The sequence below is a fragment of the Oryza sativa genome, chromosome 1, assembly GCF_034140825.1.
Source record: "Oryza sativa Japonica Group chromosome 1, ASM3414082v1".
NCBI classification, from domain to species: domain Eukaryota; kingdom Viridiplantae; phylum Streptophyta; class Magnoliopsida; order Poales; family Poaceae; genus Oryza; species Oryza sativa.
In genome coordinates this window covers 4652322-4663064 of record NC_089035.1, presented here as the reverse complement: position 1 = coordinate 4663064, position 10743 = coordinate 4652322, and the positions used below count along the sequence as shown (strand labels likewise).

At 49.0% G+C, this 10743-nt stretch overlaps 3 protein-coding genes across 3 annotated transcripts; 1 reads left to right on the top strand and 2 right to left on the bottom strand.

The window, feature by feature from the left end:
- Positions 1 to 370: 370 nt before the first annotated feature.
- Positions 371 to 2180, bottom strand: LOC4325663 (uncharacterized). Its single transcript, XM_015766169.3, has 2 exons — positions 1562 to 2180; positions 371 to 1134 (listed from the first exon to the last, which is right to left on the bottom strand). Exons 1-2 carry the CDS (start codon positions 2078 to 2080, stop codon positions 811 to 813), a joined length of 843 nt encoding a protein of 280 aa, XP_015621655.1. The 5' UTR covers positions 2081 to 2180; the 3' UTR covers positions 371 to 810.
- A 1839-nt stretch (positions 2181 to 4019) lies between these two features.
- Positions 4020 to 5841, bottom strand: LOC4325662 (protein ANTAGONIST OF LIKE HETEROCHROMATIN PROTEIN 1). The gene has a single exon (XM_015766157.3). It carries the CDS (start codon positions 5732 to 5734, stop codon positions 4373 to 4375), a length of 1362 nt encoding a protein of 453 aa, XP_015621643.1. The 5' UTR covers positions 5735 to 5841; the 3' UTR covers positions 4020 to 4372.
- Positions 5842 to 7367: 1526 nt separating this feature from the next.
- Positions 7368 to 10387, top strand: LOC107280580 (uncharacterized). Its single transcript, XM_066308900.1, has 3 exons — positions 7368 to 7615; positions 9151 to 10003; positions 10111 to 10387. Exons 1-2 carry the CDS (start codon positions 7579 to 7581, stop codon positions 9972 to 9974), a joined length of 861 nt encoding a protein of 286 aa, XP_066164997.1. The 5' UTR covers positions 7368 to 7578; the 3' UTR covers positions 9975 to 10003; positions 10111 to 10387.
- Positions 10388 to 10743: the final 356 nt, after the last annotated feature.

Below are 10743 nucleotides of genomic sequence, written 5' to 3'. Positions count from 1 at the left end.
AGATAACTAATCCGAATATATTGTGGTCCCAAAATTCGGATCACATATTTAACACTTTTTCACAGCTATGTGCATTACATGAGGGGATAGCTATGTGCATTACATGAGCGGATATCCCTATGGGGATTAGAATCCACTCTCATGGACGTGTCGTGCATGGAGTACTAAGCACATCAGCTTCGCTGGAAATGGTGCCATATGGATGATATGGAATTTTTAACCAATATATAGTTCCACCTTCCAGTCGTCGTCTTCAGTGTAACATTTTTCCAAAAGGGAACACTAAACGTTGATTGCGAGTTCGTAGTTTCGTACACATCTTTGGCCGGCACGGTTTCCTCAGCCGTGGCATGCTATTGCTAGTGCCTAATTCCAGGGAGCAAACGTTTTCTTTTTCCTCTCAACAGTACATAACTATTGCAGACAATCAGTACACAACTAAAAGCCTACATTCGTGATGATAAAGATAACAAACTACTTGTCAATAACTGGGTCCATTAACGACCAAATAACCTTCACAAGAAAACTGCCGACACCACCCACAACTCGAGCTTCGTCTCCACCATTGACACAAGGTGTAAAATCAACGGTTTGTCTGCAGTAGTTAGTTGCCTTTGCAAGGTCACCATCTTGAGCAACAATTGTCACTATCAGCACCTCATCCAAACAGACGCCAATCACGCGGCGCAATAGCCGGACAGTAGATCCATCAGCCACAATGCCATCATCTGCTAGTAATCTGCTATCATGGAGCACAATGCTATCTCGGATAGTGCTGGTGCAAGCAGTGATCTCCCCACAGAAATGAGCTCATCCTCCCTGATCATGCAGAAGCTCAACGGAGACGGTGGCCTCCACTGCACGCGTGACATACGCGTAAGTGACCTGCACGGCACAGGGCATGGTGCTTCTCCTATCAAGAGTGGCGGTTTTAACCGCAGCACGCAAATGGTCGCTCAAGTTTGTTGAGAGCAGTACGCCATCCAACACTATCAGCCCTTTACTGAGTCGCTTGTCCTTGCAGCCTTGTTGTTGATCACCCTTCACCTTCATCTTGAGATCGACCTCAATGTACAGAGCGTCATACAGCACAAGTCCTCGATGAGGCCCAGTCAATATCAACGACAGTTCATCCTATAATTAATTAAAAGAGTAAGTTTCACAAAACTACAGATTTAAGTCATCGTATTATAAAACTATAGATACAAGACCAAGTATCATAAAACTACATATTTAATATTGAAGTTATTATAAAACTACGTATTCTAGAGTTTAAATCCCTAGCACCATTGTTACGTTGAAGCTATAAACATTGTGGTTTTGTGACTAAATTGGTTCTAAATATATAATTTTGTGAAGCGCCACTTTAAATGTGTAGTTTTGTGATAAATTTGATGTTAAATCTATAGTTTTGTGATACATCGAGTTAAATATATAGTTTTGCGACAAATTTGTCGCATGTGAAATTTTCTCAAATTAAAATTATCATACTGATTGATGCTGTGTTGTACACTATGCGATTAATTTATGAATGGATGAATTAACAAGCTAAGTACCGTACCTCTGAGGTGATTAGCTGAGGATCGTCTCTGCAGCGGCGGAAGAGATGTACACATTTGTAATCAAGCTGGTCTCTGGCGATGACAGAACCGTAGACGCTGATGGGGAAGCCGACACCACCACCATCAGAGCGATCGGAGGAGGGGAGGATGATGCGGACGGCGAGGACGTTGATCATATCGCAGAGGAAGTGGAGGGCTCGCGCCGGCGGGGCGTAGGTGGCGGCGGTGTGGCGCATGGGAGGGAGGCGGGACTCCTCGTCGAGGTCGAACTCGGACAGGTCCGCGTAGTGGTAGCGGGTGTAGATGTACGTCTCCTCGGCGGGGTCGTACTCGCGGATGCCGGCGAGGGCGGCGTTGTGCGCCGCCCATCTCCTGGCGTTCGCCGCCGCCTCCCGCGCCTTCTCCTGCTCCTCCCGCTCCCGCCTCTCCGCCGCCGCCGCCGCCTCGGCCACGGTCGCTGCCTCGTCGTAGAAGAAAGGCTCCAGGTTCACGCAGTCGCCGTCTCCGTCGTCCGCCATGCCGCCGCCGCCGACGACGACGACGACGAAGGCGCGCACGAGAGGAGAGGGGAAAGCAAACCTAGGGTTCGTTTTACTTTGGCTGATTGCACTCGAAATCGCCGAAAATAGGAAAATACTCTCTTCTACTTGTAGAGAGAGATTATGGGCCTTGATGGACTGGAGGCCTATTAAAGTTAGCGTTAGGATTGGGCCTCTTCCAGTACTATATTATGGAAAATGTCCATCGATAATCCCTCAACTATTCATCTACCGGTAGGAGATGAATTGAGGATATGAACCAGATGCATCCAGAGGGGTTCAAACTGGACTTTATCTTTCGTTTAAAATGGCCCAGTAACAAATTTTTTGATGTCCCGTGCTCGCTGCACAACACCTGGACTGGCATTACAAGGCCGGCCCAAAATTCCAAAGCTCACCAAGCCCAATTCCAGACACCAACTCTCGCCAACACAGAGTCACAGAGGACGCCGACCACTAGCTGGATAATAATCTGTAGGGTCAACGCGTTTCTTTTTCACCTGGCATAAACGTCAACACTTACACGTAGCCTCCTTTTGGATTGATATGGAATTTTTAACTAATATATAATTCCGTCTTCCAGTCGTCGTCTTCTTCAGTGTAACATTTTTCCAAAAGGGAACACTGAAAGTTGATTGCGAGTTCATACACACCTTGGTCGGCACGGTTTCCTCAGCCGTGGCATGCCATTCCCAGTGCCTAATTCCAGGGAGCAAACGCTTTCCTTTTCATCTCAACAGTGCACAAACCCTACCAAACCAAACCATGATCTGAAATCTCGAGTGAAATCCACTACTGTGGAGTACTAGTCTTCAAGAGAGATCTTCAGTATCAGCAGTGATCAGTGACAGACTGACAGTGACACAATCTCATTGTGTATTTGTTTGTGTGTGTGTTCAAGAGGTCAACCTTATAGAATCCGGTCAACGGATTTCTTAGGATCTCAAACATATTGCATCCACATGGCTTTACAGCGTGTGTATCCACATCTATGGATTTTAGTCACATGAGAGACATGCTTGGCTGCACTGTTTCTTTTCTCCATGATTGTAACATCTTCAAGTCCAATTCTGATTATAGCTTTTGTTTGCGAGTTTGTTGAAGACGAAATTGACAGGGTACACTGAAATTGCAAAGAGCAGGTTGTACATTCAGCAAATCAGGGTGGCCTGCGATTAATCTTCAATTGTTCTATTCCCTGAATTTATCTGACTTTTCCGACAGCTAAATACTACTAGGTGTAAGCCATTTTCACTGTCCGAAACGTTAAATAATTTCGTCTGGAAGGAATACCTGTTAACAGTTGTAGGATACTTGAATTAAACAGCCCAGAGCATATATGTGCCAGCAGGTTTTGCGTTTTTCAAATTTCAGATTCGAGCCCCGAATTTCTGGTTCCTGTAATATAAGTGTATACCTCCTTTCCATTTTCAACCAACAGAGAAATAATATTAATTACCATAGCTACAATAGCAGTGTGTAATCACCGTAGAGATCCCCCATTAATTACCATTCTCTAATGGTAACAAGCTGTGAACACATCCTTATCCAAGGTGGGCTGTAATTATTCAAGGCAGTAAACTAGTGGTTGTAATCTGCGTTGTAATTATTCAAGGTCAGTAAAATAGTAAAGCTAGTTATCCCAGCATTGCCAGCTTGTACATTGACTGGGCATGCCCCATCTGTTTCTTTTCATAATCCATCCCCAATTATCAGGTAGAGAGAGGTCATTAGTACGGCTATGAATGGCACGCTGCCACCTAATACATCTTGAGGATTTCTCATTAAACAAAGAAGGAGATGGATGATTATTCTTGCTCTGACTTTGGTCAATTCAAAGATATCCGTCAGACAACAGCACAATCGATCCAAGCACGAGCCCACGCAGAAAGAGTGAAAGATATTCTGATACATTTGGTTGGCAAAAAAATGATTTTCTTTTTCAGGTTTGATTAATTGATAATCTGGGGGATACAAGATTATGCAGGCAATTAATTACAACCCCATGAAAAACAATCTCTCAAGATCTAAAAGAACCAAATCAATCGAAAATCCAACCAAGAAACTAATGTTACTTTGAGACTACTAGGACTCTGAACTTTCCTGTCCCTCCTGACGATAAAGCGAAAAACTGTTCACTGCTCCATTTCCGACAAAAAATGGAGAAGCTCCTCCTATACACCTAAAAACTGAATCTTGTTTTTCTTTTTTATTTTTGTTGGTTTGTTTGGTATCGCTGTTGATCGGACCAAGAACGGCGATGATGCTTGATCAGAAGAAGGATGCGCCGCCGCCGCTGTGGAGGAGGTTGTGGGCGATGGCGTCGCGGGCCTGCGCGGCGGCGGAGGAGCGGACGGCGTTCTCGGCGACCATGTCGTCGTCGAAGAGGTCGAAGGCGCAGTCGTCGGCGTCGACGACGGCGTCGCCGCTGCGCTCGCAGATGTTGTGGAGGACGCAGCAGGCGCCGAGCACGGTGGGGAGGTCGAGCAGCTTCACCTCGGTGCGCTTCTGGAGGCAGCCCCACCGGCGCTTGAGGCGCTCGAACGCGTCGCGCGCCACGCCGCGCACGGCGGCGACCTTCTCGTTGAGCATGTGCTGCGCCCACGTCAGGTTCTGGTGGGTGTAGGGCACGAGCATCCAGTCCATGAGCGGGAAGCTCCCGCCGCCGACCACCCACTGGCCCTGGATCAGGCCGGGAACGCCGCGGTGCAGGTACAGCGCCGACTTCTCGAGCACCTCCTCGTCGGAGTTGGACCCCGGCCAGCCGATGCAGACGTCGGTGAAGGCGCCGGTGGAGTCGACGACGCACTGGACGGTCATGGAGTAGGAGGTCTTCTGGTTGCGCTCCGTGTGGCGGCGGTTGTAGTAGGAGGCGACGTTGGACTTGGGCGCGATGATGGGGATGTGGGTGGTGTAGATCGCGCCGACGACGCCGGAGATCCCGGAGATGGCCTCGAAGTGCGCGGCGATGGCCGCCGCGTCGCCGGCCTCGGGCCAGCGCACCACCTTGGGCATCACCATGGCCTTGAGCGCGGCGCAGACCTCGAGCACGAGCTTGTGGCAGGTGGAGATCCCGAGGCCGAAGCGCTTGGACACCAGCCTCAGGGGCTCCCCCGTGGCGAGGCGCCAGACGCAGACGGCGACGCGCTTGCGCACCGGGATGGCGGCGCGGAGCATGGTGTCCTCCTTGGCGACGGCGGCGGCGAGCTCGTCGCAGACCACCTCGAACGTGGCCTTGGACATGCGGAACGCCTTCCTGAACTCCGAGTCCGGGTAATCCGGGCTACTCACCATGTCCCACCACTCCGAGTCCCTCTCCTTCACCCACAGCCTCCTCCCCCCACCCCTCCCCACCGCCGCCGCCATGGCCGCCGCCGCCTCAGACACCTCCTCCTGCCCACCCTCATTACTCCCGCTACTATTCTCCCTCGAGCTCGTCGGCGACCGCTGCCTCTTCGCCGCCACCGCCCCAGACCCCTCCCCTTGATCCACCTCCTCCCACCCCCTCTTCCCCTGCAACTCCACCGGCGCCGCCACCGCCGCCGCCTCATCATCACCAAACAGAAACGAGATATCCTCCCCTCCTGCCATCTCAAACAGCGACCGGAACTGCGCCGCCGTCAGTGAGCTCATCTAAAACGAGATAATTAACTACCTCTACAGCTACGACGACGACGATCGAACTCGAGATCTCCGAGGTGGGCTTAGCGATGATTGATGATGGTTGGTCACTTGGACTTGGAGGGAGGAAGGAGACGGTGAGAAGGGGGGGGGTATATATAGGTAACGGGGATGGGGGCCCACGCGGAAGCGCGGCGAGGAGGAAGAGGAAAGCGGGTGGAAGAGAGAGCAAGCGAGTGAAGATGAGATGCAAACCGCGGCTCACGCGGCTAGGGAGAACGGAGAAAGCGAGTAAAGGCGGGGTGACGTGACGTCACGTCTCGGATGCTTCTACTGGCAAGGAGTATACTGCCACGGCGCTGTCGCTGTCGTCGCCGTCGCCTCGTCTCCGTTTGATTGGTCGGGATGGTGGTGGTTTGGTGGTGGCCGCGCGTCATGGGCCCACATGGCAGTGACAGGGGGTAGGGAGATTCTTCTGTGACAGGTGGCGCTGTCGTCGTTGGCGTGCGTGGCTTGGGTCACCCGGGGGTTGTACACACGAGTGGCGCGTACTCTGCTGTTGTCAAGCTGTTCCGTACGGGTTGGGATGAGCCGTGTTGGGGATTATTCTAAACCGTAATATTCAAATGCTGTGCGCCTGTGCCGTTTGGGATTGGCATTTTTTTTACCTTTTATTTTACTAGGTAATGTAATTGCACATGGATTGACCAACGTTTGAGCTACGTTGCTACGGCCACAATCTGCTGCTACGTACCTTGGCATTTCGCTATATGTATGTTTTTTTTATAATAAAGTTGAAGTATACGTGGTTGTTTCTGATAATCTACGTGGTGGCGCGCGCGCCCCTTCTCGTTGACGATGCATGGGTTTGTAGTAAAAATCCTCCCACGCATTTGCATATTCTTTTTGCGTGGGTGCGAGATTACGTAATGAGCACGACAGGAATGCATTAAATATGGTATGGCGCAGGGAGGGGGGATTGGGGCCTAGTGCGCAATTACTTATTATGGTTTAAGCTATATACATTATCGTGGATTCAAACATGTTCCGTATTTAATATTTTATAATAATCAGGTGCACGGATGGTGAGCGGAGATCGAATGACTTATAAGTAGAGTTTGATAGTTAATTTCCAAAATATAAGGAGGTGGTGTCCTGCGTCGAGTTAAACAATATCAGTATTGTTATTTTGTACCATGACAAAATTATGTACTACTGATCATTGTTGACTGAAGAACTTTGTATAACCACAGATTCAACTTGTCTCTAGAGCACGCTATACAGATGTGAAATGCTGGGGTTCTAGCATAGCAACACATATATCTGAAAATGTAGAAAACTGGAGTAGCAATTTTTCTTTTTCTTTTTTTGAAAGAAAGGAAATTTTGTCCTTTTTTGAACAAATTAATGCGACATTTGACACGTTTATATGTTTCGGGATAGAAAATCAGGATACATAACACGTTATCCCCAGATTAATGCATGGAAGATAATGCCACATGTTAGATGGATCTCCCTCCCCTTGAGCCCAACGGCTCAAGGGGGCCTTGACCCGCGCCCTGATCGGGGGCGCCCAGCCCAATGGCTGGTGGGCCCCCGTCACACTGTGCCATATAAAGAGGGGTGGAGGACGGGACGGCATAACGACACAAGGAACGAGGTTCGTCGCATGCCGCCGCCACTCCACCCCATAAACCCTAACCGATCGAGGGGGCGCAGCCAGTGACGGGAAGACTCCACCGCCGCGCCACGACCTCGCCGGGATCCCCTACGACCACCACTGCCGCGCAGCACCGTCGCCGTCACGACCGCCATCGCCGCCGCCGCCCACGTCAAGCAGAGCGACGACAACGACGATGGCTGGGACTTCCTCTTCATCCAACGCGTCAACCGGTCACATCCCTAAACCCTTTCCCTTATTCTCTATTGTTGTTCAATCATCCATCGCAAATAGAACCACCCGACTAGATCTAAACCTAGGTGATCCAATAGACAACCCTAACAATGGTATCAGAGCCACCCTAGAGTTTAGATTGGTTGGGGAAAGAAATCCAAAAGAAAGGCAAAGAAAAGCAAACGATCCAACGGATCGAAAAGATCGAAACCCTAACCCTAATCTTACCTCGTCGCCGGCCGTCGTTGACGCCGGCCACGGAGGGGGAGAGGGGCAAAGAGGCACCGCCGAGGAGCCACTCGACAGCCGCGTGCGCACCCGCGGGTGCACGCGCGCGCCGGCGAGGGGGCCCGCGGCGGCGCCACCATCTCCGTCGTCGCCGGTCTCTCACTCTTCACTCGCGTGGAGGGGTGAGACGGTGGGGGGGGGAGAAGAGAAAAGAATAGAGGGCGTGGCGGCGCGAGGGCGTCGGCCATGGCGCGGCGGCGCGAAGGCTGCCGGCGTCGGCGACGCCGCTCGGCACGGCGCACGCCCGCAAGAGAAAGGAGAGGGCGCCGCGGCACAACCGCTCGACGGCGGCGCACTCACCCTTGAGTGAGTGCGCGCATCGGCGAAGGGGAGTGCGACGGCGCCGCCGTGTCGCCATGCCGCCGCCGGCGCTGTGCTAGGGTTTCGGCGACGGCGACGCCGCTCCGTGCAACCGCAAGAGAAAGAAGAGAAGAGGAGCTAGGTTTTCGGCGCCGGCGGCCGGGGGCGGTTTTGTTTGCCCGATCCGCCCGCGCGACCGTCCGATCGAAACCCTAGCGATCGGACGGCCGACGGCGGCCGGACCGAAATCGGCCCATGTGGGAGCGCACGGCAAGCCACTTTCCCGGCCCAGGCCCAGGTTGCGGCCTGGCGAAAGGGGAGGGGGCGCCCGCCCGCGCGCAAGGCGGCCGTGGGCCGACTGGCAAAGGCCGAAAAAGTTCATTTTAGGTCCCTCGGGGCCGAATCAAAAGAAAGGAAGTTTAATAAAAGTCCCTCGGCCGAAGGAAGCATTTTCAATATGTTTAATGATTGTGTTTATTTCTAAGCAATTTGAACCAACGTGAAAATTGTTTAGAGAATAGATAAATGTGAGAAATGCTTCTGAACATGTATTTTGTATTTTTCATGCAAATTACAATAGAATTTTGAATTGTTTTACATGTTTTATCTCTGTTTAAATTTGAACCAACGGGAGAATTTTACAGAGCGTAAACAACAGAGTTTTGTTACAATTTATATGAATTGTATATAGATCTTCCGCTGCAAATAGATGAAATTGATGAAAATTAGTGTTTCTAAAATTAAATTTCGAACCAACGGGAGATTTTAATTTTAGGAACATTAATTATGTGCTATGATGTTGTAATTTTTCTGACCAACGTTGATAATTGCAATGTTATAGTTATGGCTTTATGTGTTATGTCTATTTTCTGCCCAACGGTGATGTAGACTTAATACATAATAATTTTAATGTTAATTTTGTTCTCACAATACATGATTATCTCAGATGGCTACTCCTTGATGGGTTACATTAAAGATATTCCGACCCTGAAAGGAGATAACTACGAAGAATGGAAAAGAGAACTCGACCTTGCTTTTATCTTGGGAGAGGTGGACTGGGTGTTGACTACCCCATGTCCTATAGAACCTGCTGAAATTTTCAGAGGTGAAAAAGAGTCAGATGCTGAATGGCAAAAGAGAGAGAGGGACAATGCTTCCCTCATCATGTCGTATGACATTGAGCATGCGAAATGGTCTTCAGCCAACAAGAATTGTTTGGCTGCGGTAAAGAACACGATTGAGCCAACCATATTGGGCTCAATCCCAGAGTATGACACTGTCTCTAAGTACCTCGAAAGTATAAAGAGCCAGTTTAGTGGTTCTTCAAAGTTTTATGCGACACAGCTGATAAAGCAGCTTGTTACAGAGAGGTACCATGGAGGTGGTGTAAAAGACCACATTCTTAGGATGAGCAATATGGCTTCCAAATTGAAGCAAAAAGATTTGGGCATCTCAGATGACTTTCTGGTCCATCTGGTTTTGTCCTCATTGCCAAAGAACTTTGACAACCTTGTTGTCAACTACAAAATAAGTACAGAGAATTGGAATATTGAAGAGCTCATCTCTAATTGTGTGCAAGAGGAGGAAAGACACAAAGAGACCAATGGTGACTCCATTAACCTTGTCAAAGATAACAAGGAAAAGAGCCACAGGTCACCCTCCTCAAAAGAAAAACAGCCTCAGCATCTGCCTCAGAAGCAACAGTTTACAGTTGAGACAAGATCAGTGTCTACATTGCAAGAAAAGACATTCCAAGAAAGATCATCCTGACTTCCTGACAGTGATCATGGCAAAGAAAGGTGAGAACATTATTACATTTGTAAAGAATCTCATTATGATTGGTTATTCTAGATCCACATGGTGGATTGATTCTGGAGCAACTATTCATGTGTGTAATTGTTTAAAGGGATTCCGTTCAATGAGGACTATGCAAAGAAGTGAAAGATCCATTAGAGTTGCCAATGGAGTTGAAGCAAAAGTTGAGGCTGTTGGAGATCTTCGCCTAGAACTCGCGAATGGCTTCACACTTTTACTTCCAGACGTTTTTATGTCCCTTCTTTGCAAAGAAACTTGATAATAAGTGTATCCAAATTGGATTTTGATAGATATGATTGCCATTTTGGAAATGGCAAATGTGAACTATGGTATAATAATGAATGTATTGGTCTTATGTTGCAAGATCAGTTTTATTTGTTATCTCTTTCTGAGAATGTGAATGTTGTGTCCTCGTTGACAAAAGAAAAGAAAGCGAACTCCTGATGTCTCATCGAAATTATGGCACTGTTGTTTAGGCCATATTTCGAGGGGGAGAATTGAGAGACTGGTTAAGAATGTAATTCTTCCTCCATTGGAGTTCTCAGTTTTAGAACAATGCATACAATGCATAGAATGCATCGGTGCCCAAAACACCGTATGAGCTATGGATCCTCCGTGTGTGGGGGAGTCCTGCAAAGGATAAAGTATTTAACCCAAAACAGTAAGCTGCCATTTTATTGGCTATTCTAAAAGATCAAAGGGTCATCGTTTCTACTGTCCAAAC

What these genes read in the sequence shown, in the direction of transcription:
- LOC107280580 (XM_066308900.1), top strand. Translation starts at nt 7,579, where the DNA reads ATGGCTGGGACTTCCTCTTCATCCAACGCGTCAACCG. An exon ending in TTCATCCAACGCGTCAACCG is followed by an intron (nt 7,616 to 9,150) that starts GTCACATCCCTA and finishes TGATTATCTCAG; the next exon opens with ATGGCTACTCCTTGATGGGT.
- LOC4325662 (XM_015766157.3), bottom strand. Translation starts at nt 5,734, where the DNA reads ATGAGCTCACTGACGGCGGCGCAGTTCCGGTCGCTGTTTGAGATGGCA.
- LOC4325663 (XM_015766169.3), bottom strand. Translation starts at nt 2,080, where the DNA reads ATGGCGGACGACGGAGACGGCGACTGCGTGAACCTGGAGCCTTTCTTC. An exon ending in CTCAGCTAATCACCTCAGAG is followed by an intron (nt 1,135 to 1,561) that starts GTACGGTACTTA and finishes AATTAATTATAG; the next exon opens with GATGAACTGTCGTTGATATT.